Source organism: Tachyglossus aculeatus, chromosome 2 (genome assembly GCF_015852505.1).
Source record: "Tachyglossus aculeatus isolate mTacAcu1 chromosome 2, mTacAcu1.pri, whole genome shotgun sequence".
NCBI lineage: Eukaryota > Metazoa > Chordata > Mammalia > Monotremata > Tachyglossidae > Tachyglossus > Tachyglossus aculeatus.
In genome coordinates, this window is record NC_052067.1 from 158,240,010 (window position 1) to 158,266,778 (window position 26,769).

Genomic DNA, 26,769 nt, shown 5'->3' on the forward strand with positions numbered 1-26,769 from the left:
CCCAGTCTAAGTAGGTGGGAGAAGAAGTATTTAATGCACATTTCACAGATTAGAAAACTGAGGTACAGGGAGCAAGTGACTTGTCCAAGGTTACAAAGTGATCAGGTTGTCCCACGGGGGGCTCACAGTCTAAATCCCCATTTTACAGATGAGGCCCAGAGAAGTGAAGTGACTTGTCCAAAGTCACACAGCTGACGATCGTCGGAGCCGGGATTTGAACCCATGACCTCTGACTCCAAAGCCCGCGCTCTTTCCACTGAGTCACGCTGCTTCGTGAATGAATAACGTTGGTGGCGGGGCTGGGCAGACCAGGACGAAGGCAGGAAGGGGAATGAGGATTCCTACCAGCTCACTCCCCGCAACCTCGATGGGCACGGAGAGGTGCAAGAGAACAAACAACGGCCTCCTAGTTGTGGCTGCCCACTGTTGGGTAGGGACTGTCTCTATATGTTGCCAACTTGTACTTCCCAAGCGCTTAGTACAGTGCTCTGCACACAGTAAGCGCTCAACAAATACGATTGATGATGATGAAAAGGAAGAACTTAGCCTGCCCAATCAACAGCCCGTCAGGTATGCCTGGCCCCGTCAACCCACTCTCGATTCCACGTCCTTGACAAGGAGGCAAAACGAGATTGTGTGGACTCCACCCACTGTGTAGGTGGGAATCATCTGGAAATCAGGAGCTGAGGTGGAGTTTGCACGCTCCAGTCTGATCTGATGCGTGCTCCTTTTTGGAGAAACTTTAATATACATTTTAGCCAATGATTTCAATATACCACCTCACTAAACCTTTTTTTCCCCAGTAGTATTTGATGATAATAATAATAATAAAAAACTTTGCACATAGTAAGTGCTTAATAAATGCCATTTAAAAAAATTAATAATAATAACAATAAAAACAATGGCATTTGTTAAGCGCTTACTATATGGAAAGCACTGTTCTAAGCGCTGGGGGGGGGGTACAAGTTGATCAGGCTGTCCCATGTGGGGCTCACAATCTTAACCCCCATTTTAAAGATGAGGAAACTGAGGTTCAGAGAAGTGACTTGCCCGAGGTCACCAAGCAGACATGTGGCAGAGCCGGGATTCGAACCCATGACCCATGTTAAGCTCTTACTGCATGTCAGGGGCTGTACCAAGCACGGGAGTAGACAAAGTTAATCAGATTGGACACGGTCCCCGTCCCACATGGGACTCACTGTCTCAATCCCCATTTTACAGAGGAAGAATTGAGGCCCAGAACAGTTAGATGACTAGCCCAAGCTCACAAAGCAGACAAGGGGCAGAGCTGGGATTCGAACCCAGGTCCTTCGGCCTTCCAAGCCCATGCTCTATCCACTAGGCCAAGACGCTTCTCTGTCTAATCTTTATCAAAGCAATGGCTTCTTTTGAGTTTCTCTTCCTTTCACCGCCTGAAATTGTCACTGTCTGAAATGGTTTCTCAAACAGCACTTGTGGTCATCATCATCAATCGCATTTATTGAGCGCTTACTGTGTGCAGAGTACTATACTAAGCGCTTGGGAAGTACAAGTTGGCAACATATAGAGACAGTCCCTACCCAACAGTGGGCTCACAGTCTAAAAGGGGGAGACAGAGAACAAAATCAAACATACTAACAAAATAAAATAAATAGAATAGACATGTACAAGGAAAATAAATAAATACATAAATAGAGTAATAAACGTTGAGCAGAGAGGATGAACAATCTCCCCACTGAAGCCACGAGTTTGCGGTGTAGCGAATAGCTCCATTCTCCCCAATAACTGACCAGCTTGATTTTCACAAAATCTCCCTCCAAGACAACATTTTAGGCACACAACAGACCTTCAAAGGGATGGCAATCGTGGCCTGTTTACTTAATAATAATGACATTTATTAAGCGCTTACTATGTACCAAGCACTGTTCTAAGCGCTGAGGAGGCTACAAGGTGATCAGGTTGCCCCCCAGGGAGCTCTCAGTCTTAATCCCCATTTTACAGAGGAGGTAACTGAGGCACAGAGAAGTTAAGTGACTTGTCCAAAGTCACAGAACTGACAATTGGCAGAGCCGGGATTCAAACCCATGACCTCTGACTCCAAAGCCCGTGTTCTTTCCACTAAGCCACGCTGCTTCTCTTAATTATGTTGCCAACTTGTACTTCCCAAGCGTTTAGTACAGTGCTCTGCACACAGTAAGCACTCAATAAATATGATTGAATGACTGAAAGTATGCTTCTCATACTTAGCAGGCAACTTCCACCCACGGGAAAGCCTGGAGAAAATTAGCAATCAAAACCTTTGCAGGAGATGTGGAACACCAAGACCTATACATTATAAAAGCACTTGGGTACACCTCTGCAGTTTTACTGTTGCACATCCTCCTTAGCAAATAATTTTAAGACCTGTTAAAAGCCCGCTATACGGTATGTAAAAGGAAAGAAAAATGAGAGAAAGGGCAAAGAGGCTTTAAAGTTTTAGGGCCTTACTCTATTCCCAACACAGATCAAAAACACGAAGACTCCAAATCTATTATATGCTGTGAAAACCTGCCCAAGCGTACATACGTACCTCCACACACTATCCTGGAAAAAGCAGGTAGAAAAAGAAAAAAAAACAAAAACAAAACTGTTTCTACATATCTCCTTTCACTCCCATTCCAGGCAAATAACGGGAGTAAATGAAACAACACGATTTACTAAGGATGAGAACCTTAATCCTGTCCTGAGAATTTTCTTATAAAGAGAATATGCCTTAAGATCTCTTCATCTACAAAAAGATATCAAATTTGAGGCATTACAAGATCCCACTTACAAGCTCTTCATCGCTCAAATTTTCAGAAGATTTAGGACGTTTTTCAAAATGAATGATGCTTGCTATGTGAAGTTTTATAACAACCGTTCTTGAGGGCTTAAAGTGCGCAGGGAATGTCTACCAACTCTGTCGTATTTTATTCTCCCAAGCACTTAGCACTGCGCTAAGTAGACACATTCCCCGCCCACAACAAGTATCCTGTAGAGTTTTTAACAAGGTTACGCCTAAAACCCACGTGCCTCATCTTTTAGGCCTTGTCACTGTTAAATCAAGACAAATAATTAGGGTCATCGTTATGCGTTTACTCTGTGCCAGGCACTGTACTAAGTGCTGGGGTGGATACAGACAAATCTGGTCGGACACAGTCCACGTCCCTCACGGGGCTCACATTCTTCATCCCCATTCTACAGATGAGGTAACTGAGGCCCAGAGAAGTGAAGTGGCTTGTTCAAGGCCACCCAGCAGACAGGCAGAGGAGCCGGGATTAGAACCCATGACCCTCTGCTCAATACCGTGCCCTGCAGCCACTGAGTGGTTTCATGGATCAGGCCTGGTACATAATCTGTTCTTTTCTCCCATGCAGATCAACCAATCAATCAATCAATGGATTTATTTGGCGGCTACAATGCGCAGAGCACTGTACTGCGCGCTTGGGAGAGTGTAATGCGACGGACTCAGAAGACGAGTTCCCTGCCCATAAGAAGTTTACAGTCTAGAGACGGTTGTGATTTCCTTGCTCCCTGAGGCTCCTCAGAAATGTATCGATAATGATAAAAATAATAATGGTATTTATTGAGCGCTTACTAAGTGCAAAGCACTGTTCTAAGTGCTGGGGAGGTTACCAGGTGATCAGGTTGTCCCACGGGGGGCTCACAGTCTTAATTCCCATTTTACAGAGGAGGTAACTGAGGCACAGAGAAGTTAAGTGAGTTGCCCAAAGTCACACAGCTGACAATTGGCGGAGCGGGATTTGAACCCGTGGCCTCTGACTCCAAAGCCCGGGCTCTTTCCACTGAGCCACGCTGCTCATAAACCCTAGCCCAAGATTTCAGGCCCAGACGGAAGGGCAATTTCTAGTCTACATAGGTGTTTGGTCTCCAGAAGGAAACTTAAGCATACCTGTTTGGTACCAAACCTACATCCTTACAAATTTAAGGAGCTGGTGAGTAATCTCTGTTGATTTATAGGCTCCAGATTACGAAGGTTAATTAATACACCAGCAGGAAGAATGCAGAACAATTTTCCCGTTTTGATGGGATACTGATAAAGCACAACCCTATCTTTGGTTCAAGGGTTTTCCAGCACTCTTTAAAGGGACGCCATGTTACAGGGCTAGGAGAAAAGAGCTGCAAGTTACGGTGCTTGCATGGGTTACTTTGGCTTCTTTTTCCCCCCTCGGGACCGTGAAAAACAAGAATATCAAGTTCTCGAAAAGGAAAATCTGAACCAATCAGATTTGCTGCTTCTGATGAAGACCGAATAACTGTCAACACATTGCAACCGCCTCAGAACGATTGCTCAAGACGCACCCGTAGGCTTTTTGGCTCTAGCGTGCAAGGATGTGCACTCTTGGCTGTTTAGAGAAGGTGTGGGCCCAGAGAAGGTGCTAGCATGCAACTTTCGTTCCCTCGGCAGAAAGGGCGTGTGCGCTGTAAATTAATCGGAAGCCATTTAAGGTACTAAAGTTTTATTCTCGAAAAAGTCATTACTCTAACCACAGCCTTTAAACCCGCACAGGTATTGCGATGAACAAATTGCTAAATTAATGGTCATTCCATACCGTCGGCAACTGAGCATGTTAGATTTATTGACGGCTACGGTTCTGTCTCTGTCACTCTGATGGACGCACAGGTCTGCTAAGTGACTGTAGATGTGCAGCTCTCCTTAGCCCCGTGAAACAAAGAAATCCCCAACGTTACACCAACGGCAAAGAGGTCCGTCCTGAAGATGAATTCAACTGAAAGAGCTAACCCTGGCCTACGAAATGTCAAGCCGTTTCTTAAATAAGTAGATTTGGCGAGGGAGAGGCCTCTCCCATGTAGATAAAAATAAGCTCTCCTTAACTCTTTTAAAAAGGTAATTACGAAGATACGTTACAGGAAAACTTGTGCAGGCTAGCCTGCTGGCATGGTGGCATCAAAGAACGCTGCCAACTGAGGAAGCACTGCAAGGAGACAGATTCTTGATTAGGAATTAATGATTCAAAGCAGCAAAATGATCCACCGGGCAGAAGGAGCGTCAGTTCTGCTTTCTTCCAGCTAAAATCCGGGTCGACACAAAAGACAATTAGCTCTTAGACCATAAACGCCGCAATATCTACAGTTTTGATATGCAGCTTCTAGGGAACAATAAAAAAAGCCTCCTCGGGATGATTAAGAGGAGGAAATCTGGTTCAGAAGTCCATTTACGCTACACTTCGTATCCCAATTTTAAGACACAAGATTGGGTCAAGATCGAGGAAGAGGAAAAAAAAAGAAAAGGGAAATGAAATGATTCTGTCCCGGTCTCAGGAGGCAACAGTCTAGGGGAAGGGGAAGGAAGTAAACTGGAAGCAGCATGGCTTACTGCACAGAGCACAGGCCCGGGAGTAAAAAGACTCCCGGGACTCCCAGGCTCAGTGGAAAAGAGCACGGGCTTTGGAGTCAGAAGTCATGGGTTCGAATTCTGACTCCACCACATGTCTGCTGTGTAACCTTGGGCAAGTCACAACTTCTCTGAGCCTCAGTTACCTCATCTGTAAAATGGGGATTAAGACTGTGAGCCCCACGTGGGACAACCTGATCACCTTGTATCCCCCCCAGCGCTTAGAACAGTGCTCTGCACATAGTAAGCACTTAATAAATGCCATTATTATTATTATTATTATAAAAAGGACCTGGGTTTGGATTCCGGCTCAGCTGCTTGTCTGCCGTGTGACCTCGGGCAAGTCACTTCACCGGGCCTCAGTTACCTCATCCGTAAAGACCATGAGAGCCCCATGTGGGACAGGGAATGTGTCCAACTCGATTTGCTTGTGTTGACCCCAGTGCTTAATATAGTGTCTGGCACATAGAAAGTGCTGAATAAAAACCGCAATTACTATTAGTAAAAGGAAGGACGAGATGGGGAGGCACATCGGTATCGTTCACACCACCACAGTGACAACTGAAAAGCACCTCAAAATAACTCAGACAGCTAACAGTCCTTCCCCAAGAGCTCAACATGAGAAAATATTGGCCTTTCTCCACTGGCGTTCTACGGGGACTGCTTCGCTTTGCTCCATTTCCTCTCTGTGTTACGGACGCAGTGGCAGAGGGAGAATAGATTAAAGGTTTCACCTCACATGATGTCTGAATCTCTGGGGCAGGAGATTGCCCTGTTTGGTTCCCTTTCTGTAGGGGAGGGGAGTGGGGAGTTACCTTCCTCTTGTAAGCCAGTCAATCAATCAATCAATCATATTTATTGAATGCTTACGGTGTGCAGACACTGTACTAAGTGCTTGGGAGAGTACACTACAGCAATACGACAGGCACATTCCTTGACCACAACGAGCTCACGGTCCAGAGGAAGTGGCTGGGACTTGAGCCCAGAGGTGTCAGTTTAATCTTTTATCAAAGTATGCGCTTCGAGAGCTGTATCAGAAAGACGCTGCTCCCATTTCCTAGAGATTATTTGGCCTGATACAGAAAAAAGCTGTCACCAGCTGATGCTGACCTCGAGTTAACTAGTAGCTAGTGTTCTATTAACTCAATTCCTTGAAATCATTAGACTAAAGTCCTGATTGGGTTAGCTCAAGCTGCTTATGGTACTCAAAGTACAACAAATAAAAGTTTAACCAATACGTATTCGGAACGGCGGAGCAACAACTATCAATCACACAAGTGGCCAATTTTAAGCCTGTGACCGACAGGGCAGTCATTTAAAAACAACATTATGATTAAAGAACCACACATATTCAGTAGTACAAATTTGCTACCAAAATCCCTCCCGCTAAAGCAACAGGAATACAGTCTTCACTTGCATAATATGCCAGTGACTGAAATCTCTCCACATCTCCAATTCATTTCTTTTTTTTCAGGTTGGTTTCTTAAAACAAGTCACTGGAGCAGAAATGCAGACCTCTGACCGCTATCTTAAATGTTCCACAGGAGAAGGGCTATATTCTGCTGCTGTTGCTGCTAACTGGCCTTCTTCTCACCCTCAAGGCCCAAGCAGATACCCCTTCACTGTGATCCTCCTTTTACTGTAAGAGGGGTGACAGTGGAATCAACTCCGTTTCAATGGAGAAGCAGCATGGCCCACCGGATAGAGCAAACTCCTGGGAATCAAAAGTACCTGGGTTCTAATTCTTGCTCCGCCTCTTGTCTGCTGAATGACCACGGGCATGTTGCTTAACTTCTCGGCGCCTCAGTTTCCTTATTTGTAAACTGGAGATTACGACTAGGAGCCCAATGTGGGACAGGGATGTGTCCAATTTTATTAGCTTATTAGCGTCTCCAGTGCTTAGTACAGTGCCTGGCATAGAGAAAGCACTTAAATACCATGTATAAAAAATGAGCAAATGTTTCCAGAATAGGTCTACTAAGGTTTGACACCACCCCCTCAATGATATTTTTGAGCGCCAAGGCCCAGAAGGTGTTTGCTGCAGTAGAGGCTGTCCACGGTAGCCAGCTTCCTGTCTGGATTTTTGCTGGGATTGTCCACCTTGTGGAATGTCCCAGGTGAGATTCCTTGGCCAAAACTTTCCCCAGTAAAGGCCTGGCTCCAACAGGCTCAAACGATGAAAACCCAGATCTCCAGATTCCACAGCAGGACGCTTTCCTCCAAACCAACAGTGGGACAGCCAGCAAATACACCTCGTAGGGGCAAGCAATCATTCCCGGGCTCTTATTTAGCATTTACTAAATACATTTCTGGTTAGGGACGTAGTCCACCTAGCAATTACTGATGCAGGTCTCACCAGAAGACAGCTGTCAGCGCTGAGGGCGCCAAAACTAATCAGTAGATCACCATCAGTTTAAAGAATAGTGAAGAAAAACTACTCAAACCATCGTGCTCGAGGCAATTGCTTGATTCTAGTTCTCAATCGGAGGGATATCAACTCATTTAGCTAACATCACTAGTAGATTATTTCAGAAAATTCAGGATAGCATCTTTCATATACAACTTTTTTGCTATTATCTACAACCAGCTCCTCACTAGACTGTAAGCTCCTTGGGGACAAGGTTCATGTCTGCCAACTGTTCTTGTTGCCAACGATCACAGGAGGGATCCATGAAAATTTCAACCTGCTAATGACAGTTTTTGAACCCAAGTATTTTCAAAGCACCTAAAACATGCAATTTTGGTCATGCTAAAGACCCAGTAGTTCATCAAATCGCATTTGAACATATGGAGCCATGAAGGCAAGACAAGCATGTTCCTTCCTCCCCAAATACCATAATTCTTATTTCTCAGGGCTTACAATCTAAAATACCTATGAGTGCACACTAACATTACATATGGACCTAAAGAACTGAAAAACAAACCAAGAGATAATCCAACCCCCATAGCCAGAGAGATAAATATTTACTCTATGTACAATGTCTAGTGTTCAAGATTTTGGTCCAGAGGGGTAGGAGAGGGGGTGTAGAATTGGGAAAGAAAATCATGACCTCACTTCCACGCAGGCAGTAAGCAGTGCAACAAACTGGAAACCAATGGTGAGACAAAACGAAAACTTTTATCGGGTTTGGGGGGAAAAACAGCAATCATTGCTCAAGACTGGGAAGAAAACTACTCCCAATAAGATTTCATGAATCTTGGCTTAAGACTAAACGAACGAACGTTGACTCTTCAATTCTTAATTACACTCCTGCCTTCTCTACTACCTCAGGGGATACTACTGACTTTCCCCAAGGCCAAATGAAGGGAGGAAGGAGGAGGAGGAAGAGAGGGATGGTCCATTTCCCGCTCTGCAAGGACCGCTTTCTACAAGCCATGCCATTTCACGCCGTTCTCCAAAGTCAACATCACAGTCCCTGGCGCAACGGAGTAGGTGGCTTTCTGCCACTTCAGAGGCCAGGCCCCACATGCACTCCCTGCTGTCAGCCCAAGAGGGGACAAACCAGCAAAACCTCCAGGAATGGGGCCAGAAGGGGAGAAGGGATTATACACGGCGAGTGGCGGGACGGGGAAAGGGAGGGCCTGTCTAAGCTGCCTATCCTCCATGGGAGCTCTCAGTTATTACTGAGTTTTAAGAATCGGATGTCTTTTAAAGATGATGTGTTATTCGCTCATTTTTGATCATCCGTTTGACTTTCTCACTAATCCCTCAACCCTGTGATGTTTTGAACTAGCAGCGTGGCTTGAGTGGAAAGAGCCCGGGCTTGGGAGTCCAAAGAGGTTGTGGGTTTTAATCCCGGCTCCGCCACTTGTCTGCTGTGTGACTCTGGGCAAGTCACTTAACTTTTCTGGGCCTCAGTTACCTCATCTGTAAAATGGGGATTAAGACTGTGAGCCCCATGTGGGACAACCTAATTGCTTTGGGTCTACCCCTGCGCTTAAAACAGTGCTTGACACATAGTAAGCACTTAACTACTATCATCATTAATATTACTGTTATTATTATCATTATTTCGAAGGGAACTGCTCAAGGCCCTAAACCAGCCTGGGCTCCTGCTATGGGGTTTATGTCAGTTTTCTGAATCTCTGGAGCAAGGGGGCTGAAGGTCTAGGGACCATTGTAGGAAAGATAAGATCAATGTGAACAATTAGAAGTGTGCCTGAACATCAGATGACAAGAGAAAGGGTTACTTTGTATAAGAAGGACGGGCGATAAGGTAACATGGAGATGAAGAAGAAGCACAGGAAGAACACAGCACCAAAAACACTGAGCCATTGACTGAATCATCATCATCATCATCATATTTCCTAAGCATGCACCCTGTGCCAGACACTATAGTAAGTGCTGGGCTTGGATTCCAGATAATCAGGTTGGACACAGTCCCTGTCCCACGTGGGACTCAAAGTCTAAGTAAGAAGAGGCAGGATTTAATCACCAATTTGCAGATAAGGAAACTGAGGTACAGAGAAATTAACCAAGTTGCCCCAGGTCACAGAGCAGGCAAGTGGCAGAGCAGCGACTGAACTCAGGTCCCCCGAGTATCAGGCCTGTGCTCTTTCCAGGAAGCCACTCTGCCTCCTTTACATTTAATGGGTAAGAATCCATAGAACTCTGTCAAAGAAAGTGATTTTATATATATTAAAAAAAAAGAAATGCATGTCCCAAAAGAAGCCCTTTCTGTATGCTCTACTGAAGTTTCTTATTCTTCGTTAGACCACGGTTGTTACTCCACCACAGTAACACTGAATTCGCTCTTGAGCTTATTGCCTTCATGTCCGACCAAAAAGTTCTGTCACTGGGTCAGCTCAACTGTGACATTTCGGCAACGATGTTTTCAGATTCTCTGGATCCACTGTTACCGAGATGTGTTTTCCAGATGGAGAGTGTCGTGACCAATCCATATTTAGCCCGTTGTAGGCAAGGAACACCTCTACCAACTGTTGTGCTGTACTTTCCCAAGTGCTCAGTAAAGTGCTCTGCACACAGTAAGTGCTTAAATGCCATTGATTGATGGGTTTCATATAAAGTTTGCAGCACGTCTCCGATGAGTGCTTCCCGATATATTTGTCCAAATCAATTAAACGATAGGAATTATTGAGCACTTACTGTGTACAGGGCACTGCATTAAGCATTTGAGAGAGTGCAGTTCAACAGAAATGGTAGATACATTCCCTGCCCAAGAGGAGCTTACAGTCTAGAAGGAGAGTCATCCATTAAAAAAACAAAAAAACAAAAGCAACCTATGGTTCCCAAGTGCCGTGGGGCTGAGGGTGTGGGGAATGTCGAGCTCTTAAAGTGTACAGATCGAAGCGCATAGGCAACTCAGAATGTGATAAAGTAAGATGTCACTCCTAACATCTTCCTTTGCTCACTGAGCTTTCCTCTTCCTTGTGTCATCACCATCATTCTCATCTCTAGAGTACTGATGGTGAAAAAGTGAAATCAACAAGTTCTCAGGTTCACCGTAGACCAAGCCAAAGCCATCCTGATGTTCTTTGATACCGAGCCACATGCCCATTTGCCCCCTTGCTGCACTCACTCTAAAATTTACCAATTGCGGACCTTGCTTTCTCCCATCCCTCTAGGACTGTGAGCCTGAGGAGGGACAGAGTCCGTGTCTGAACTCATTACTGTGTACCTGACACAGAATGTGCTTAACAAAAGTGATACTTATTGAGTTACCTCTCTTCAGGCCCAAAACTTGATTACATAGACAGCAACATGTTCAGCACCTCTAGCAGCGACTGTGTCTATTTACTGTTCTATCGAACGCTCCCAAACACTTGGCACACAGTAAACGCTCAACAGATACCACTGAATGAATGACACTCTCTCGTCCCTAACGGTCTTGTTCCTTCTAAAATCAATAACTGAATGGGAGAAAATGGGGCAGCAAGTTGCGAAAACCGAAGTTTTTTTCTATTTTTTTTTCCTTTTTTACATGCAGGACCGAATTAGAGGCAACGAGACAACACATGCCACATCTGGGCTCCGCTTGGTAGCACTGCGGTCTCAATGGTTGGCAACTTTTCGGGATTCCTGCTGGGCTGTGTCCAACTCATGAAATGCCCACTGTTGGATAGGGACTGTCTCTATATGTTGCCAACTTGTACTTCCCAAGCGCTTAGTACAGTGCTCTGCACACAGTAAGCGCTCAATCAATACGATTGGATTGATTGGTTCTTCAGTCAGAAATCTTTACCACGGATGGCAGGGCTAGGCCCAGAACCCCCAGCTTTCCTGATTTCCAGAGTCGCGCCATTTCTTCATATATAGTACAGGTGGATGAATATTGTCATTTCCAATATGCGATAGCAGCTCAACTCCTCCAAGGTAAACCTTTCCAGTGTCACTGAACACACTGCAAATCCAACTGAGTTCCACTAAGTCAACGAAACAACTTAAAACGGAATTGGGTCCGCTCAATATTTTGCTGGGAGCAAGACGACGACAATGTAGCCAGCGATGGAATATTCCGGAGTGGAATCCAACTCTTCCCCCAAGTGGGATACGGTTCGAGAGTCTTCTCTGGCAGAAAGAGGAACCCGTGGAGACCTTGTGTATCTGTGAGAGGCGATATCGGACAGGAGCCGTACTGGCTCAACAACTTTTACATCCCTAATCGGATCCGCACAAAACCCAGAACTTGTTCCCCAAATCACGAAATGAAGCCTTTGCCCTACCTGATCTCCCTCCCCTTCCGCAAAACGGGTGAGATGTTCATTTATTAAAAGTGGGGACATCCTGGAAATTCAGTAACTCCCGGTTTACACTTTCTGCATTACGCTTTAATGGGATGGATGAAAGTGTCTAGCTTCACGGAGGGCTCGATTTCTTCAATTCTACTCGACTTTCTTTCAACTAGTAGTACTATTTTAGAACAGTGCTTTGCACAAAGTAATCGCTTAACAAATGCCATCATTATTATTATTATTTTAAAGCTGGGATATTACTGTATTTATCATGGTATTTTCTGCACACATTTCGAATCCCTCTGTTCCGTCAGATACAAACACGAACAAAAAGGTACGTCCTTCTCTCCCCGAACCCGGTTATGAAATGAATCTAGGCCTACTTTGGATGACTTTTGGTATTCACTCCCTTCATATGGTGCACAGGACCCTCAGAAGAAGCCAGTGAATGTGTCGAACTACCAGAGGCCTCGTAAAGGGCTAAAAAAGCAAACCCTGCCCCTCGCCCACAAAGTTAAACAGTCCCCAGGACACACACAGGTAAAGATATTCACAGACCAAAACCACGGTTCCCCCAAAAGCCACGTCATCTTGTGCCTTGGAGAAAGGGTGTCCACGCTAACACCACAAAACCCAGAGAGTTCTTTTAAAATTCAACAGTCATTTGTCAAACGCCATCTGCTTTTTCTTTCATTCTTTTCTGATTCTGATCTGTGGAAAAACCACACCGGTATCAAATGTCACTTAGTCCTTATTCAAACAGGGGAGTTCAGACACAGCGACTGCACCGGGGGACTTGGCTGACCTGAGCCCCCAGTGAAAACAAACCCCGAGAAATTACCAGATGTAAGCAATTGACTAGTGATCATTTTAATTAATTGAACAGCTCCCCTGAAATTTACTGTATTATTTTAACCCATCTGATACCTTTCCCAACGACAACTTGCAACATATTTTTTTTTAAAGAAGATTTCTTGCAGGAATCAAATTATTGTATTTAACTTTGATGCTGAAACAAACTTGCTTAAAACGACTGCAGCTTTTAAGAGGTGAGGTAAGGATGTATCCCAATATTTAAGTTACAGACACATTAACTACTTCCCAAGTGCTTAGTACAGTGCTCTGCACACAGTAAGCGCTCAATAAATACGACTGAATGAATGAATGAATTAACCTGAGTCTCATAATGTAAACAGTATGGTCTAAGAATAAAGAAAAACGGAACACCTTTAACTAGAAAAAAGGACATGGAAAAACAGGATTATACTGCTATTTAAAGAATGACACTCTGAAGTTTAGCCCTTTTCTAGACTGTGAGCCCGTTGTTGGGTAGGGATCGTCTCTCTATATGTTGCCAACTTGTACTTCCCAAGCGCTTAGTACAGTGCTCTGTACACAGTAAGCGCTCAATAAATATGATTGAATGAATAAGCAAATGCTGACTATATTTTTTTCCATTAGAAGCACCCAAGTCAAGTAACATGATGGTTTCTGACAAAGTCGTGCTACTCCTTACACCTGGACTTCACCCTGATCTTTCTCCTCGAGGAAAGATACGTATTCAGCAGGCCCTAGGCCAGATCTCTGGCCTATATAATAACCGGGGTTTTCTGAAAGAGCGAAGACAATTACACACATCCTGACGCTTGCTCAAAAACACAGCAGCACACTCAAGTTGCTCACTGTACTGCATGCTACTTTAGAAAGATGTTTTAAATGTTACTTAGAACTTAAGTCTACAACCAAAGCAAAGGCCTGAAACCAAAGAAACACACAATTATTTCAGGGAAACAACCACCTGCCAGCACTAACACCAAAGAATGCATAAAATACACAAAACTACCACACACTTGGGCTTCTAAGATCTTTCCCTGAAAACTATGGATGTTGTCACAACAGAAATTGAAAATGCCAAAAAAAAAAAAAAAAGCCACATTTACTTACAAGGAGAGAAGGGTGATATTCGCTGACACGGCTCCCAGATTTGGTACGGCCTCCAGTTCATTGTTGTTCAATTTCCTAAATTGATTGATGAGAACCATTTAAATGCAAAGAATCATCGGGTAAATTATTATCCAGAAGCTGAACAGTTCTACCCAAGCCACAAGTTTATGTCACTTTTTATATAAATGACTCTGGTCCAGTCCTTTTATTTACAAAGGCCCATTCTGCCACACTCCCTGAAGTAACCATCTCAGAGAAGAGGCCCCATGATGAAAAGGAGATTTGATACTCACACTTCTCGAAGATTTCGGAGGTGACTCATGAAACTTGCCTCGATCGAAGACAATCTGTTGTGACTTAAGTCCCTAGGGAAACAAAATAGATCATCAACAACGACTCACTGACGTGTAATTATCCTTTGTTATGACTTAATACATATATCAATCCAACTTGTACTTCCCAAGCGCTTAGTACAGTGCTCTGCACACAGTAAGTGCTCAATAAATACGATTGAATGAATGAATCCTGTAAAAAAGAGGCTAAAAGGTCGTCATCCTTTTCCACACACCAAATCACAAACCAATCACAATTGATCAGAGACCGTCTATCAGAGAAGCAGCGTGGCTCAGTGGAAAGAGCACGGGCTTTGGAATCAGAGTTCATGGGTTCAAATCCCAGCTCCGCCAATAGTCAGCTGTGTGACTTTGGGAAAGCCACTTCACTTCTCTGTGCCTCAGTTACCTCATCTGTAAAATGGGAATTAAGACTGTGAGCCCCCTGTGGGACCTGATCATCCCATAACCTCCCCAGCTCTTAGAACAGTGCTTTGCACATAGTAAGCACTTAATAAATGCCATCATTTTTATTATCATCACCACTATCATTATTGTGTGTTAAGTCCCTAGGGAAACCAAAAAAATACCAACTAAGACTCACTGACACGGAATTATGCTTTGATAACACTCACGATGCACGAATTAATCAAAAAAGGGGCTGAAAGGTAGTCACCCTTTGCCACAAACCAAATCATAATAAAATGCCAAATTGAAAATACTAATGTTTGAGAGCAAGAGTTTAGGACTACAGCTGGGAAACCCACCACAAACTTTTATTAAACGGAGTTTTGGCACTGGGTGAACAGGCCCTTTGTGAACTGGTTGTTGTGACTTTGCCCCCTCCCAGCCCTGCCTGTCCCCAGCCCTCCCACCCCCAAACTTGAGATGATGATGTAACATCAAGTGGAAAAAAAAAAAAATCAGGCTAGTTGGGTAGGATGCTGAAAACAGTAGCTTCTGAACATATCTAGAACCACCCCTTATCTTTTTAATACCATAAAATTGAGTATTAAAGCACTTTCTAGCGCCAAACCAAACACTAGGGAGACTTTTTCCACAGTGTTTATTTCCTTTGGAACAGGCCTTATGGTATTTACGGGGTCAAAAACCTTGTAATGCTTAGAAAAATGAAGAGATAAGTCAATTTCCTAAGATCATCACAACCCAATTTCATGTCAGATGCTATACGATCAAACAAACTTCATCCAAAACAAATACCCCGAAACAAAGTAAAACCGCTTTACAAACTGATCTGTGACCCTTAAAAGCCACAGAAATCTTATTTCCCACTCAGATCTCAGGAAACCTGGACTATCTTTCCAAATACAGAACTCAATATTCAGGGATGGGCAGAGGTGAGACTGGTGAGAGTGAATCAGATATAAAATTAAGAGAACACTAAATACAAGGGTCCCCCCTCGTATATTTAAGCACCAGACGTGGCAAATATGTTCCCCATATGTGTCACGATCCTGGATTGATGGCTTCTACGTGGTACTTTCAAACAGAACCACAACCAAAAACTTTAATCTTGAAATTAAAAAGGCTTAATGCAGTGCCCTCAATTATCTGTTCTTTAAATGAATTCACTCTGTGTTTGAACACACAGTTCACCCCTTTAGGATTGATTTCTGAAAATGAGCACCATCTAAGATCCCCAAAAGTATACCACTTGGCCGTTCTGACAGTACAGACTTTTCATCCACCAAAAAATAAATTAAAAGCTAATTTGTATTCAATTACAGAACTTTTACAACTACAAATACCCAAGTTATTTCAATATTTGGTTTTGGTCTCTGGGGGTTGTGAGAATTATGCAAATAAACGGCCCAAATTCAGTAAAGTCTCAGGCATTATTTGAGCATACTATTTTTTTTTTAGAATCGCAAATGGGCAATCATGTTTACTCAGTGACTTTTCAATATACACGCTGTTGGTGTGAATTCCCAGATTCCCATCTAAAAAAGGTTTATTTGAAACACGTTTATCTATGGACCTACCAGACAGCAACAAGATGTGAGTAGATTTGTTCTGCTAGAGTTGTAACAAGAAAAAAAAAAAAAAAAACCTGGCGGAGTCCTTAAACTATAAAAATCCTGCAATTACAACCACTGCTGTGCATGATCACCGCACTGGAGCCAGACACTTTCACTCACAACTCAAACACACACCCATCTGGAGTCCATCAAGGAAACCGTGAGCTTAACAACTTACATTATGTTTCAAACAAAACTGGCGTGTTTTTAGCACTGCAGATACCCAGGGATGGCTACGTTCGCATCTGCACCAAAGAAAATAGTTCTTTCATTCAATCGTATTTACGGAGCGCTTACTGTGTGCGGAGCACTGTACCTGGGAGGTAAACCAGAGCAAGCCATCAAGATTATTAATGCGGAATCAAAGTTATTCTCGTTTCCGGCATTTCCCCTATCCACCAACAGAGACAAGGGGCCCGTATTTTCCAATCATCTGAAAAGTTTGGGAGGACAAAAATAAGTCTCATAGATTGTTCTATTGGGTGAATTTTTATTCTTGATCACATAGAAAAAGCCTCTGGCTTTCACTCATCCACAACTGTATTAATGGAAATAATATGTTGAATTCTTTGGCTGGAATCGATGAGCTCCTCAAACAAAATTTCTTTCAATGAAAGCCTCCCTTTATCCCCTGAAAATGAATTGTGCTAAACATCTTCAGTTCCATACACAGAAGTTGGTGCCTCCAACTATTTCAAGATACGTTAATACTTTCTCCATGTCTGATGTTTTCCCCTAAAAGAACCTCACTGTCTGCCAGGGGAAAATCTCACCTAAGGTTGCTTTTCCTCTTACTACTAAATGCCTAACTATATGAAACATCCAAAGTGAATATAGAGTTTAAAAAAAAAAACAATCTGGATATAAAAATAAATTTCATAGTTGAAAGATTTTAGGAAAGTATGACTTGAAGTGCACATCATCTAGGATAAACTAGTTAAACTCCATTCCATCCCCCCACACACACACACCCACACAAACACACACACACTTTCACAAACTCTCTGTGTACTTTTAACATTTGGTTTTACAAATGCAAGAAAGCACATTGTTCGCATCATCAAATGAACATCTTGAATAGCAAACTTCTGGGAGTGAGGGAGTGTGATGGGAGGAAGTGGCAAGAGAGGTGTCATTCATTCATTCAATTGTATTTATTGAGCGCTGATTGTGTGCACAGCACTGTACTAAGCGCTTGGGAAGTATAAGTTGGCAACATATAGAGATGGTCCCTACCCAACAACGGGCTCACAGTCTAGAGGGGAGCTGTGGAAGGCAAGGGACCAAATAGGTTCTTTATAAAAGTATTAAACTAAAATATAGTTGACAAAATACCCGAAATCAAAACTCCATCAGGAACAGTCTTCCTTTACGCATTTTCAAGAGTGAGAAACTATCAGTTTGAGGGTCCAGTCTAATTTACAGCATTTAGCTGCAGCTATCATTTTCTCCCCTTGAAGCTCTGGGAAACCCGATTCCCAAGCCAATTTTTAAAATGCAAATCCAGCAACAGCTCTTCTTAATCAATCCCACTGGGGCCTTTAGAGCTGCTAATTCAGCAGAAATCTGGAAAACTGAAAAACAAAAAGCCAGCCTGAAACTGTTTTAAGACACTGATCCAAAGTGACTCATAAATCAGCTTGCTATGTTCAAGTCTGAGTCTGGAAAATATAGAAAAACAGCTGTGAAAGCCATGAGGGTCTTCCCCCCCCCCCACCCCAACCCTCCCTGACAATTCCAGACGTACAAGAGGCAAACACTACAGATCTAATGCTAGCAGAAACGATATTTGGGGCTGTGACTTGGGCTTCACTGGGATCCCAAGGAGCTAAAATAAATCATTTGAAAATTCCGAGGAGAATTTAAAGCGAGCCGTGACACCGACTGGCAGTCACACAAGTTCTCCTTCCGGCCACCTAACAAAGCATCATTCTTTCAGATTCAGGGCACTTTTGGAAACTCACCGTCTGGCTATTTTAAACTACCACTATCCATATCAGTTTAAAAGACAATTGAAAATAAAACTTTTACAAAGACTGGTTCTTCAGGAGCCATTAGCTCTTTTATTGGAATCCATTTGAAGAATTGTTTTCCAGAAGGAAAGCGGTCTACCTTATTCTATCACTCCAGCAAAGCAGGTCATCGGCCCACTCAGGCCCTTCCTAAAAGTGTCAATATGCCACAAAACTAGGCTAAACAACACAGTACAAAGTCACCTAAGTGTCTTCGACTCAGTTGGGGTAGTTACCTCGATAACGGGAATCCCCGAACTGTACTTTCTTCGGAAACCTAAGGGGAGGGGGGAAAGCGCCCACATCTGTTTCGCCGAAAGGAGGGTCGGATCATTTTTTTTTGTATCCACAATCTCTGAAATCAAATGCCCGCTTAGTGAAAAAAGATGTGATTACAGCCCTCCCACCTTTTCCATGTGGCGCTACAACTTTTCTAATTACACCAAATTTCTGTAGTAGCTATCTTGCACCTCAAGCCCTTTAGTTGCAGGGGGTATGGAGCAATTCCACACTCCCCCTCCCTTCTCCCCCCCCTTTTTTTAAGGGTGGAAAGCAGGGGGGCCTCTAACACTTTTGACACAAAGGAAACATTTACCTTAAAGAATTCAGGCCACATGGTCCGGGGATACCTACAATGATGGTCTTAAAAGTCACAGGAGTACAAGAATGACATAGCTGTTTGATGAGTGATCGCAGCAGGGTTTCTGACAACAGATTCGATGCTTATTTATACAAGTGGAACTTATTTTCACACACATTCGAGGAATGTGAACTTGCGTATAGACAATTTACGCTACCGGCGGAAATCTAATTAGGGGCCGCGCTAACCAAATAAATCGTGATTTGTTTTTCGTTGGCTCCTCAATTATGGGCAAAACAAAAATCTTAATTAGGTCAGCATACTTCTGGGGGTTGTTTAAGATGGTTCCGAAGCTCTTTCGGTTTAACTGCACTCAATTATCATCAAGGGAACTAAAGAGGCCTTTGAGACCGCCGAGGTAATGAAAAGACTCGGCCTCGGTCACGCGAGCGACGATCGAGTCGAGTCGCTCTAGGACTCTTTCCAAGCAAACCTGTAGACTGCAAAAGTCGTCTACTTTTTCCGAGTCGGACTCATTCAGAGGTGTTTGCTCTATAAACTAATTCAAATGTTGAGTTCCCTATGTTGTGGATAGAGCCATTCACCTCTCATGAACGAGGCACCACCGACCGACCTCCAGATGAGGCAATTGAACAGAATTAGCCTCGACTAATTGAAAGTCCCCCTGCTTTTTCGCCAAAGCCTCTATCTCTTCCTCTGGAAGTGTTGGGAAAAATACCAAATAAATCACGATGACAAACGAAAATGAATCCCGCGCTTCCCACTTGCGTGAGACCCTTCTAAGCATCGCTGCCGAGTTGGAGACTAAAAACCGGTCTCCCACACAACTCCAATTACGGGACTTTGCACGTGCGTTATTTTTTTTTTCTTTCCAAAACACGGTTTCCACCAAAAATCCTACTGCCTTAGAAAGGGGGTGGGGAAGTCCAACAACTACGCGTTTAACTGGCCAACTCGGCACCACCTATAAAGTCCTAATGCATTATAAATCATCCACTGTAATTTTAGAAAGCATTCTTACTTCAATAAACTGGCCGGAATTTTTCCAGCATCTACTCGGGCCAGGACTGGTTTCAATAAAACTTACAGGCAAGGGGGTGAGCTTCTTCCCCCCCACCCCCTTTCCACTGAAATCTAATCATTTCCTACTTTATATATTGATAAATCCCTTTCTGGACCATCAGCCCCCCCCACCCCAAGTCCCCCAAACTAAACTGGGGTGGGTGGCGGGGGCTGTGGAGGGAGGAATCGGCCCCCTTTCCAAGCAAACTACATTTTTCTTCCGCCCACCTGGCAAAGTCTCAAATCTCCAGACTCCACCTTGCCAAATCCAAGAAGTTGCAAAACAAACAGCTCCTCAATCCTCTCCGCAGTTCTCTGGCCTGGTTTCTCCCCCACACCCTTCTCCCCTGCACCTCCAACTAAAAGAGGGTCTCTTTTCATTCAATTCTATTTATTGAGCGGAGCATTGCGCTAAGCGCTGGGGGAATTACAATAAAGCAATAAAGAGTGACAATCCCTGCCCACAAAGAGCTCACAATCTAGAGTGGGACACCAACAGCAATATCTGAACCTGGGCCTACCAATTCCCTCACCCCATCTCCCCCCTCTGGGCCTCGGGAGCCCTCCCTTCATTCATTTCTATTTCTTGAGCTCTTACTATGTGCGGAGCACTGCACTAAGCACTGGGGAAAGTACACTACAGCAATAAAGGGTGTCAATCCCTGCCCACAACGAGCTCACGGTCTGAGGCGGGGAGCAGGACATCCAGCACTTAGAACAGTGCCCAGCGCTTAGAACAGTGCTTGGCACATAGTAAGCGCTTAATAAATGCCAGTATTGTTATTATTATTATTATTATTTTTATTTATTATTATTATTAAACAGACATCCATAGAAATAAATACAATTGCAGCTATAAGAAATAAAAATCACAGATATCATCTTCACACCTTTCAGAGCTAGAGTCGGAGGGGGAGGCAACCAGGACAGACTCCTGGATAACGGGATACACGTTGTGGGCAGGGAATGCCACTGTTTATTGTAGGACGGCACTTTCCCAAGCGCTCAGGGCAGCGCTCCACACGCAGTAAGCGCTCAATAAATAGGACTGAATGCACTAAAGTGGCCACCACCAGCCAGGGCAAGGAGGGCTGTTGCTATAAAACCCTGTCTCTCTGTGCCACCCGCAACTACCCAATTCGACTGGGGGCCGGCAGGGCCCGGGCAAAGTGGGCTCCATCGCCATTTGGGCCAAGGCAGCATGATTTCCAGAGTTACTAATAATGATAAAAAAAAGAGAAATGGACCTTCATTAATTTCATGGTATTAACTGAGCGCTTACCGTGTGCAGCACTGTACTAAGCGCTTTGACTTTAATAGTAATAGCATTTATTAATAATAATAATAATGGCATTTGTTAAGCGCTTACTATGTGCAAAGCACTGTTCTAAGTGCTGGGGGGATACAGGGTGATCAGGTTGTCCCACGTGAGGCTCCTGGTATTAATCCCCATTTCTCAGATGAGGTAACTGAGGCTCAGAGAGGTGAAGTGAATTGCCCAACGTCACACAGTAGATGTGGTGGAGCCGGGATTCGAACCCATGACCTCTGACTCCAAAGCCCGTGCTCTTTCCACTGAGCCACGCTGCTTCTCTGCTTATTTATTAAGCGCTTACTACGTGCAAAGCGCTGCTCTAAGCACTGAGGAGGTTACAAGGTAATAATAATAATAATAATAATAATACTAGTAATAATAATGGTATTTGTTTAGCGCTTACTATGTGCCAAGCACTGTTCTAAGCGCTGGGGAGGTTACAAGGTGTTCAGGTTGTCCCAAAGCAGGCTCACAGTTTTAATCCCCATTTTACAGATGAGGGAACTGAGGCACAGAGAAGTGAAGTGACTTGCCCAAAGTCACACAGCTGACAGTTGGCGGAGCCGGAATTTGAACCCATGACCTCTGACTCCAAAGCCCGGGCTCTTTCCATTGAGCCACGCTGCTTCTCAACGCAACAAGGTGATCAGGTTGTCCCACGGGGGGCTCCCAGTCTTCAACCCCATTTTCCAGATGAGGTAACTGAGGCCCAGGGAAGTTAAGTGACTTGCCCATAGTCACAGAGCTGACAACTGGTGGAACCGGGATTTGAACTCATGACCTCTGGACTCCGAAGGCCGGGCTCTTTCCACTGACCTTAAGCACCTACTACATGCAAAGCATTGACCTGGGCCCTGAGATCAACGACATTAACCCAGGCCCCGTGGGAGACAAATAATAATAATAATAATGATGATGATGATGATAATAATAATAATAATAATAATGGCATTTATTAAGCGCTTACTATATGCAAAGCACTGTTCTAAGCGCTGGGGAGGTTACAAGGTAAGCTCGTTGCAGACAGGGAATGTGTCTGCTGTATTACCATTATTATACTTATTATTGCTGTTATTATTATTATTATTATTATTATTATTATTATTATTATTATTATTATTAATCACAATTATTGAGGACTTACTGAGAAGCAGAGTGGCTTAGTGGCAAGAGCCCAGAGTTGGGAGTCAAAAGTCGTGGGTTCTAATCCCTGCTCTGCCAGTTATCAGCTGTGGGACTTGGGGCAAGTCACTTCTCTGGGCCTCAGTTTCCTCATCTGGAAAATGGGGATGAAGACTGGGAGCCCTAGCGGGGGACAACCCGACTCCCTTGTATCTCCCCCCCAGCGCTTAGAACAGTGCCGGGTACATAGTAAACGCTTAACCAATAGCATCATTATTACTACATGTTTTGTTTTGTTGTCTGTCTCCCCCTTCTAGACCGTGACCCTGCCTGTTGGGTAGGGACCGTCTCTATATGTTACCAACTAGTACTTCCCAAGCGCTTAGTACAGTGCTCTGCACACGGTAAGCGCTCAATAAATACGATGGAATGAATGAATGAATATTATTACTACTGTGTGCAAAGCACTGAACCAAGCACTTGGGGGAAAACAACGTCAAACCGTTAGACCGCGCCCTCCCAAGTGCTTAGCACAGTGCTCTGCACACAGTAGGGGGTCCATAAATAGGTCTGACCACCGGGGCAGGGGAAGGGGGGTCTCATGCCCAGCGTGACTCAGTGGATGGAGCCCGGGCTTGGGAGTCAGAGGTCATGGGTTCAAATCCTGGATCCGCCACTTGTCAGCTGTGTGACTTTGGGCAAGCCACTTAACGCCACTTAATGGTATTAGTTAAGCGCTTACTACGTGCAAAGCACTGTTCTAAGCACTGAGAGGGAAACAAGGTGATCAGGTTGTCCCACGGGGGGCTCACAGTCAATCCCCATTTTACAGATGAGGGAACTGAGGCTCAGAGAAGTTAAGTGACTTGCCCAAGGTCACACAGCAGACATGTGGCGGAGCCGGAATTCGAACCCATGACCTCTGACTCCAAAGCCCATGCTCTTTCCACTGAGCCATGCTGCTTCTCTGTGCGTCAGTTCCCTCATCTGTAAAATGGGGATGAAGGCTGTGAGCCCCCAGAGGGGCAACCTGATCACCTTATAACTTCCCCAGCACTTTGAACAGTGCTTGGCACATAGAAAGTGTTTAACAAATCCAGCGCTTAGGACAGTGCTTTGCACACAGTAAGTGCTTAATAAATGCCATTATTATTATTATTATTATTATTATTAACAACCAATACCATTATTATTCATTCATTCATTCATTCAATCATTCAATCGTATTTACTGAGCGCTTACTGTGTGCAGAGCACTGTACTGAGCGCTTGGGAAATCCAAGCTTATTGTTGTTAATATTATTATTATTATGCCCATTTTCTAGAAGAGCAGAGGGAAGCACGGGGAAAGGTAGGAGAGTTTCACAAGGTGCTGGGTGGGTGTAGCGGGGGCCCAGGAGCCAGTGGGTCCTGGGTTCTAGAGAAGCAGTGTGGCTCAGTGGAAAGAGCCCAGGCTTGGGAGTCAGAGGTCATGGGTTCGAATCCCGGCTCCGCCACTTATCAGTGGGGACTTTGGGCAAGTCACTTCACTTCTCTGGGCCTCAGTTCCCTCATCTGTAAAATGGGGATTAGGACTGTGTGCACCACGTGAGACAACCTGATCACCCTGTATCCCCCCCCCGCGCCTAGAACAGTGCTTTGCACAGAGTGAGCGCTTAATACCAACATTATTATTATTTTCTTCCTCCTCCTACTCTGAGAAGTAGCGTGGCTCAGTGGAAAGAGCCCGGGTTTGGGAGTCAGAGGTCATGGGTTCTAATCCCGGCCCCGCCACATGTCTGCTGTGTGACTTTGGGAAAGTCACTTAATCTTCAAGACTGTGAGCCCGTTGTTGGGTAGGGACTGTCTCTATACACTGCCGACTTGTACTTCCCAAGCGCTTAGTCCAGTGCTCTGCACACAGTAAGCGCTCGATAAATACGATCGAAAGAATGAATGAACTTCTCTGAGCCTCAGTGACCTCATCTGTAAAATGGGGATGGAGACGGTGAGCCCCCCGTGGGACAACCTGATCGCCTTGTATCCCCCCCAGCGCTTAGAGCAGTGATTTGCGCAGAGAAGCAGCTTGACTCAGTGGAAAGAGCCCGGGCTTTGGAGTCAGAGGTCAGAGGTCAGGGGTTCAAATCCCGGGCTCTGCAACTTGTCGGCTGTGTGCAAGTCACTTCACTTCTCTGTGCCTCAGTTCCCTCATCTGTAAAATGGGGATTAATCAATCAATCGTATTTATTGAGCGCTTACTGTGTGCAGAGCACTGTACTAAGCGCTTGGGAAGTACAAGCTGGCAACATAAAGAGACGGTCCCTACCCAACAGTGGGCTCACAGTCTAAAAGACTTTGATTAAGACTTTGAGCCCCCCGTGGGACAACCCGATCACCTTGTATCCTCCCCGGCGCTTAGAACAGTGCTTTGCACATAGTAAGCGCTTAATAAATGCCATCATCATCGTAGTAAGTGCTTAATAAATACCATCATTATTATTATTACTGTGATCCCGCGTGTCGGCCGTGCGACCTTGGGCGAGTCGTTTTGGCCTCCCCGGACGTCATTCAGTCAGTCGGTCAGTCAGGCGCTGACTGTGTGCAGAGCACTGTACTAAGCGCTTAGGAGGTACAAGTTGGCAACACATAGAGACGGCCCCGACCCAACTGCAGGCTCACAGTCCCGTCCTTGGCCCAAATAGGGAGGGGAGCGGAGGGGAGGCTGGGCCGCAGCGCTTAGGGCAGGCAGGGCTGGGAGCACGGGGGAGCAGGGAGGAGGAGGAGGGTGGAGGAGGGGGACGGGGGAGGACGGAGGAGGAGGACGGGGGAGGAGGACGGAGGAGGAGAACGGAGGAGGAGGACGGAGTAGGACAGAGGAGGAGGAGGAGGAGGAGGAGAGGGACGGGAAGGAGGACGAGGAGGAGGACGTAGGAGGAGGAGGAGGACGGAGGAGTAAGGAGGACGGAGGAGGAGGGAGGAGGACAGAGAAGGAGGACACAGCAGGAGGGGGAGGACGGGGGAGGAGGAGGGAGGAGGAGGGAGGAGGACGGAGGAGGGGATCCGCCAAGCTAGCTCTCTTCCTCCCTTCAAGGCCCTGCTGAGAGCTCACCTCCTCCAGGAGGCCTTCCCAGACTGAGCCCCTTCTTTCCTCTCCCCCTCGTCCCCCTCTCCATCCCCCCGTCTTACCTCCTTCCCCTCCCCACAGCACCTGTATATATGGTTGTACATATTTATTACTCTATTTATTTATTCATTTATTTATTTTACTTGTACATTTCTATCCTACTTATTTTGTTGGTACGTTTGGTTCTGGTTCTCTGTCTCCCCTTTTTAGACTGTGAGCCCACTGTTGGGTAGGGACTGTCTCTATGTGATGCCAATTTGTACTTCCCAAGCGCTTAGTACAGTGCTCTGCACATAGTAAGCGCTCAATAAATACGATTGATTGATTGATTGATTGATTGATTGAGGAGGAGGACGGAGGAGGACGAGGAGGGGGAGAGGGAAGGAGGGCGAGGAGGAGAACGGAGTAGGACAGAGGAGGAGGAGGACGAAGAGAGGGACGGGAAGGAGGAAGAGGAGGAGAAGGAGGACGGAAGAGTAAGGAGGATGGGGGAGGAGGGAGGAGGACACAAGAGGAGGGGGAGGACGGAGATGGAGGAGGACAGAGAAGGAGGACGGAGGAGGGGAAGGAGGACGAGGAGAAGGAGGACGGAAGAGTAAGGAGGACGGAGGAGGAGGGAGGAGGACACAGGAGGAGGGGGAGGACGAAGATGGAGGAGGACAGAGAAGGAGGACGGAGGAGGGGAAGGAGGAGGGGAAGGAGGAGGACGGAGGAGGAGGAGGACGGGGAGGAGGAGGAGGACGGGGAGGAGGAGGAGGACGAGGGAGGAGGACGGGGAGGAGGAGGACGGGGAGGGAGGAGGACAGAGAAGGAGGCCGGGGGAGGGGGTGCCGTGGTGGGGTCCGGAACTTACAGGGTCCGGAGGCGGAGGTGGTGGTGGCGGGGCAGGCGGGGCAGGCGGGCCAGGGCGCGGCGGCTGCAGGCCAGCACGGGGCCCGGGCAGCGGCACGGCCGCGGGCACCCGCCACCGCGAAACCCCGGAAGGCTGCCCGACGGAGGAGGGGGAGCAGGAGCAGGAGCAGGAGCCGGAGGAGGCGCCCGAGGAGCCTGCACCGGCGGCAGCAGCAGGAGCAGCAGGAGCAGCCCCGGGAGCCGCAGCGGGCCCATGGCGCGGGGGGCTCCTTGGGCCCGGACCGGAGCAAGCTCGGGGACCGCGGACCGGGGACCGCTGCC

The 26,769-nt window shown here is 45.7% G+C and overlaps 1 protein-coding gene across 1 annotated transcript in view; it reads right to left on the minus strand.

The window, feature by feature from the left end:
* LRIG3 (leucine rich repeats and immunoglobulin like domains 3) overlaps positions 1–26,486 on the minus strand; it is an 81,049-nt gene extending 54,563 nt beyond the window's left edge. The window contains exons 1-3 of the mRNA XM_038740179.1: positions 26,450–26,486; positions 14,305–14,376; positions 14,012–14,086 (exon numbers count right to left, since the gene is read on the minus strand). Coding sequence (XP_038596107.1) covers positions 14,012–14,086; positions 14,305–14,333 — 104 coding nt within the window. The 5' untranslated portion in view covers positions 14,334–14,376; positions 26,450–26,486. The remainder of the gene's footprint in view (positions 1–14,011; positions 14,087–14,304; positions 14,377–26,449) is intronic.
* Positions 26,487–26,769: the final 283 nt, after the last annotated feature.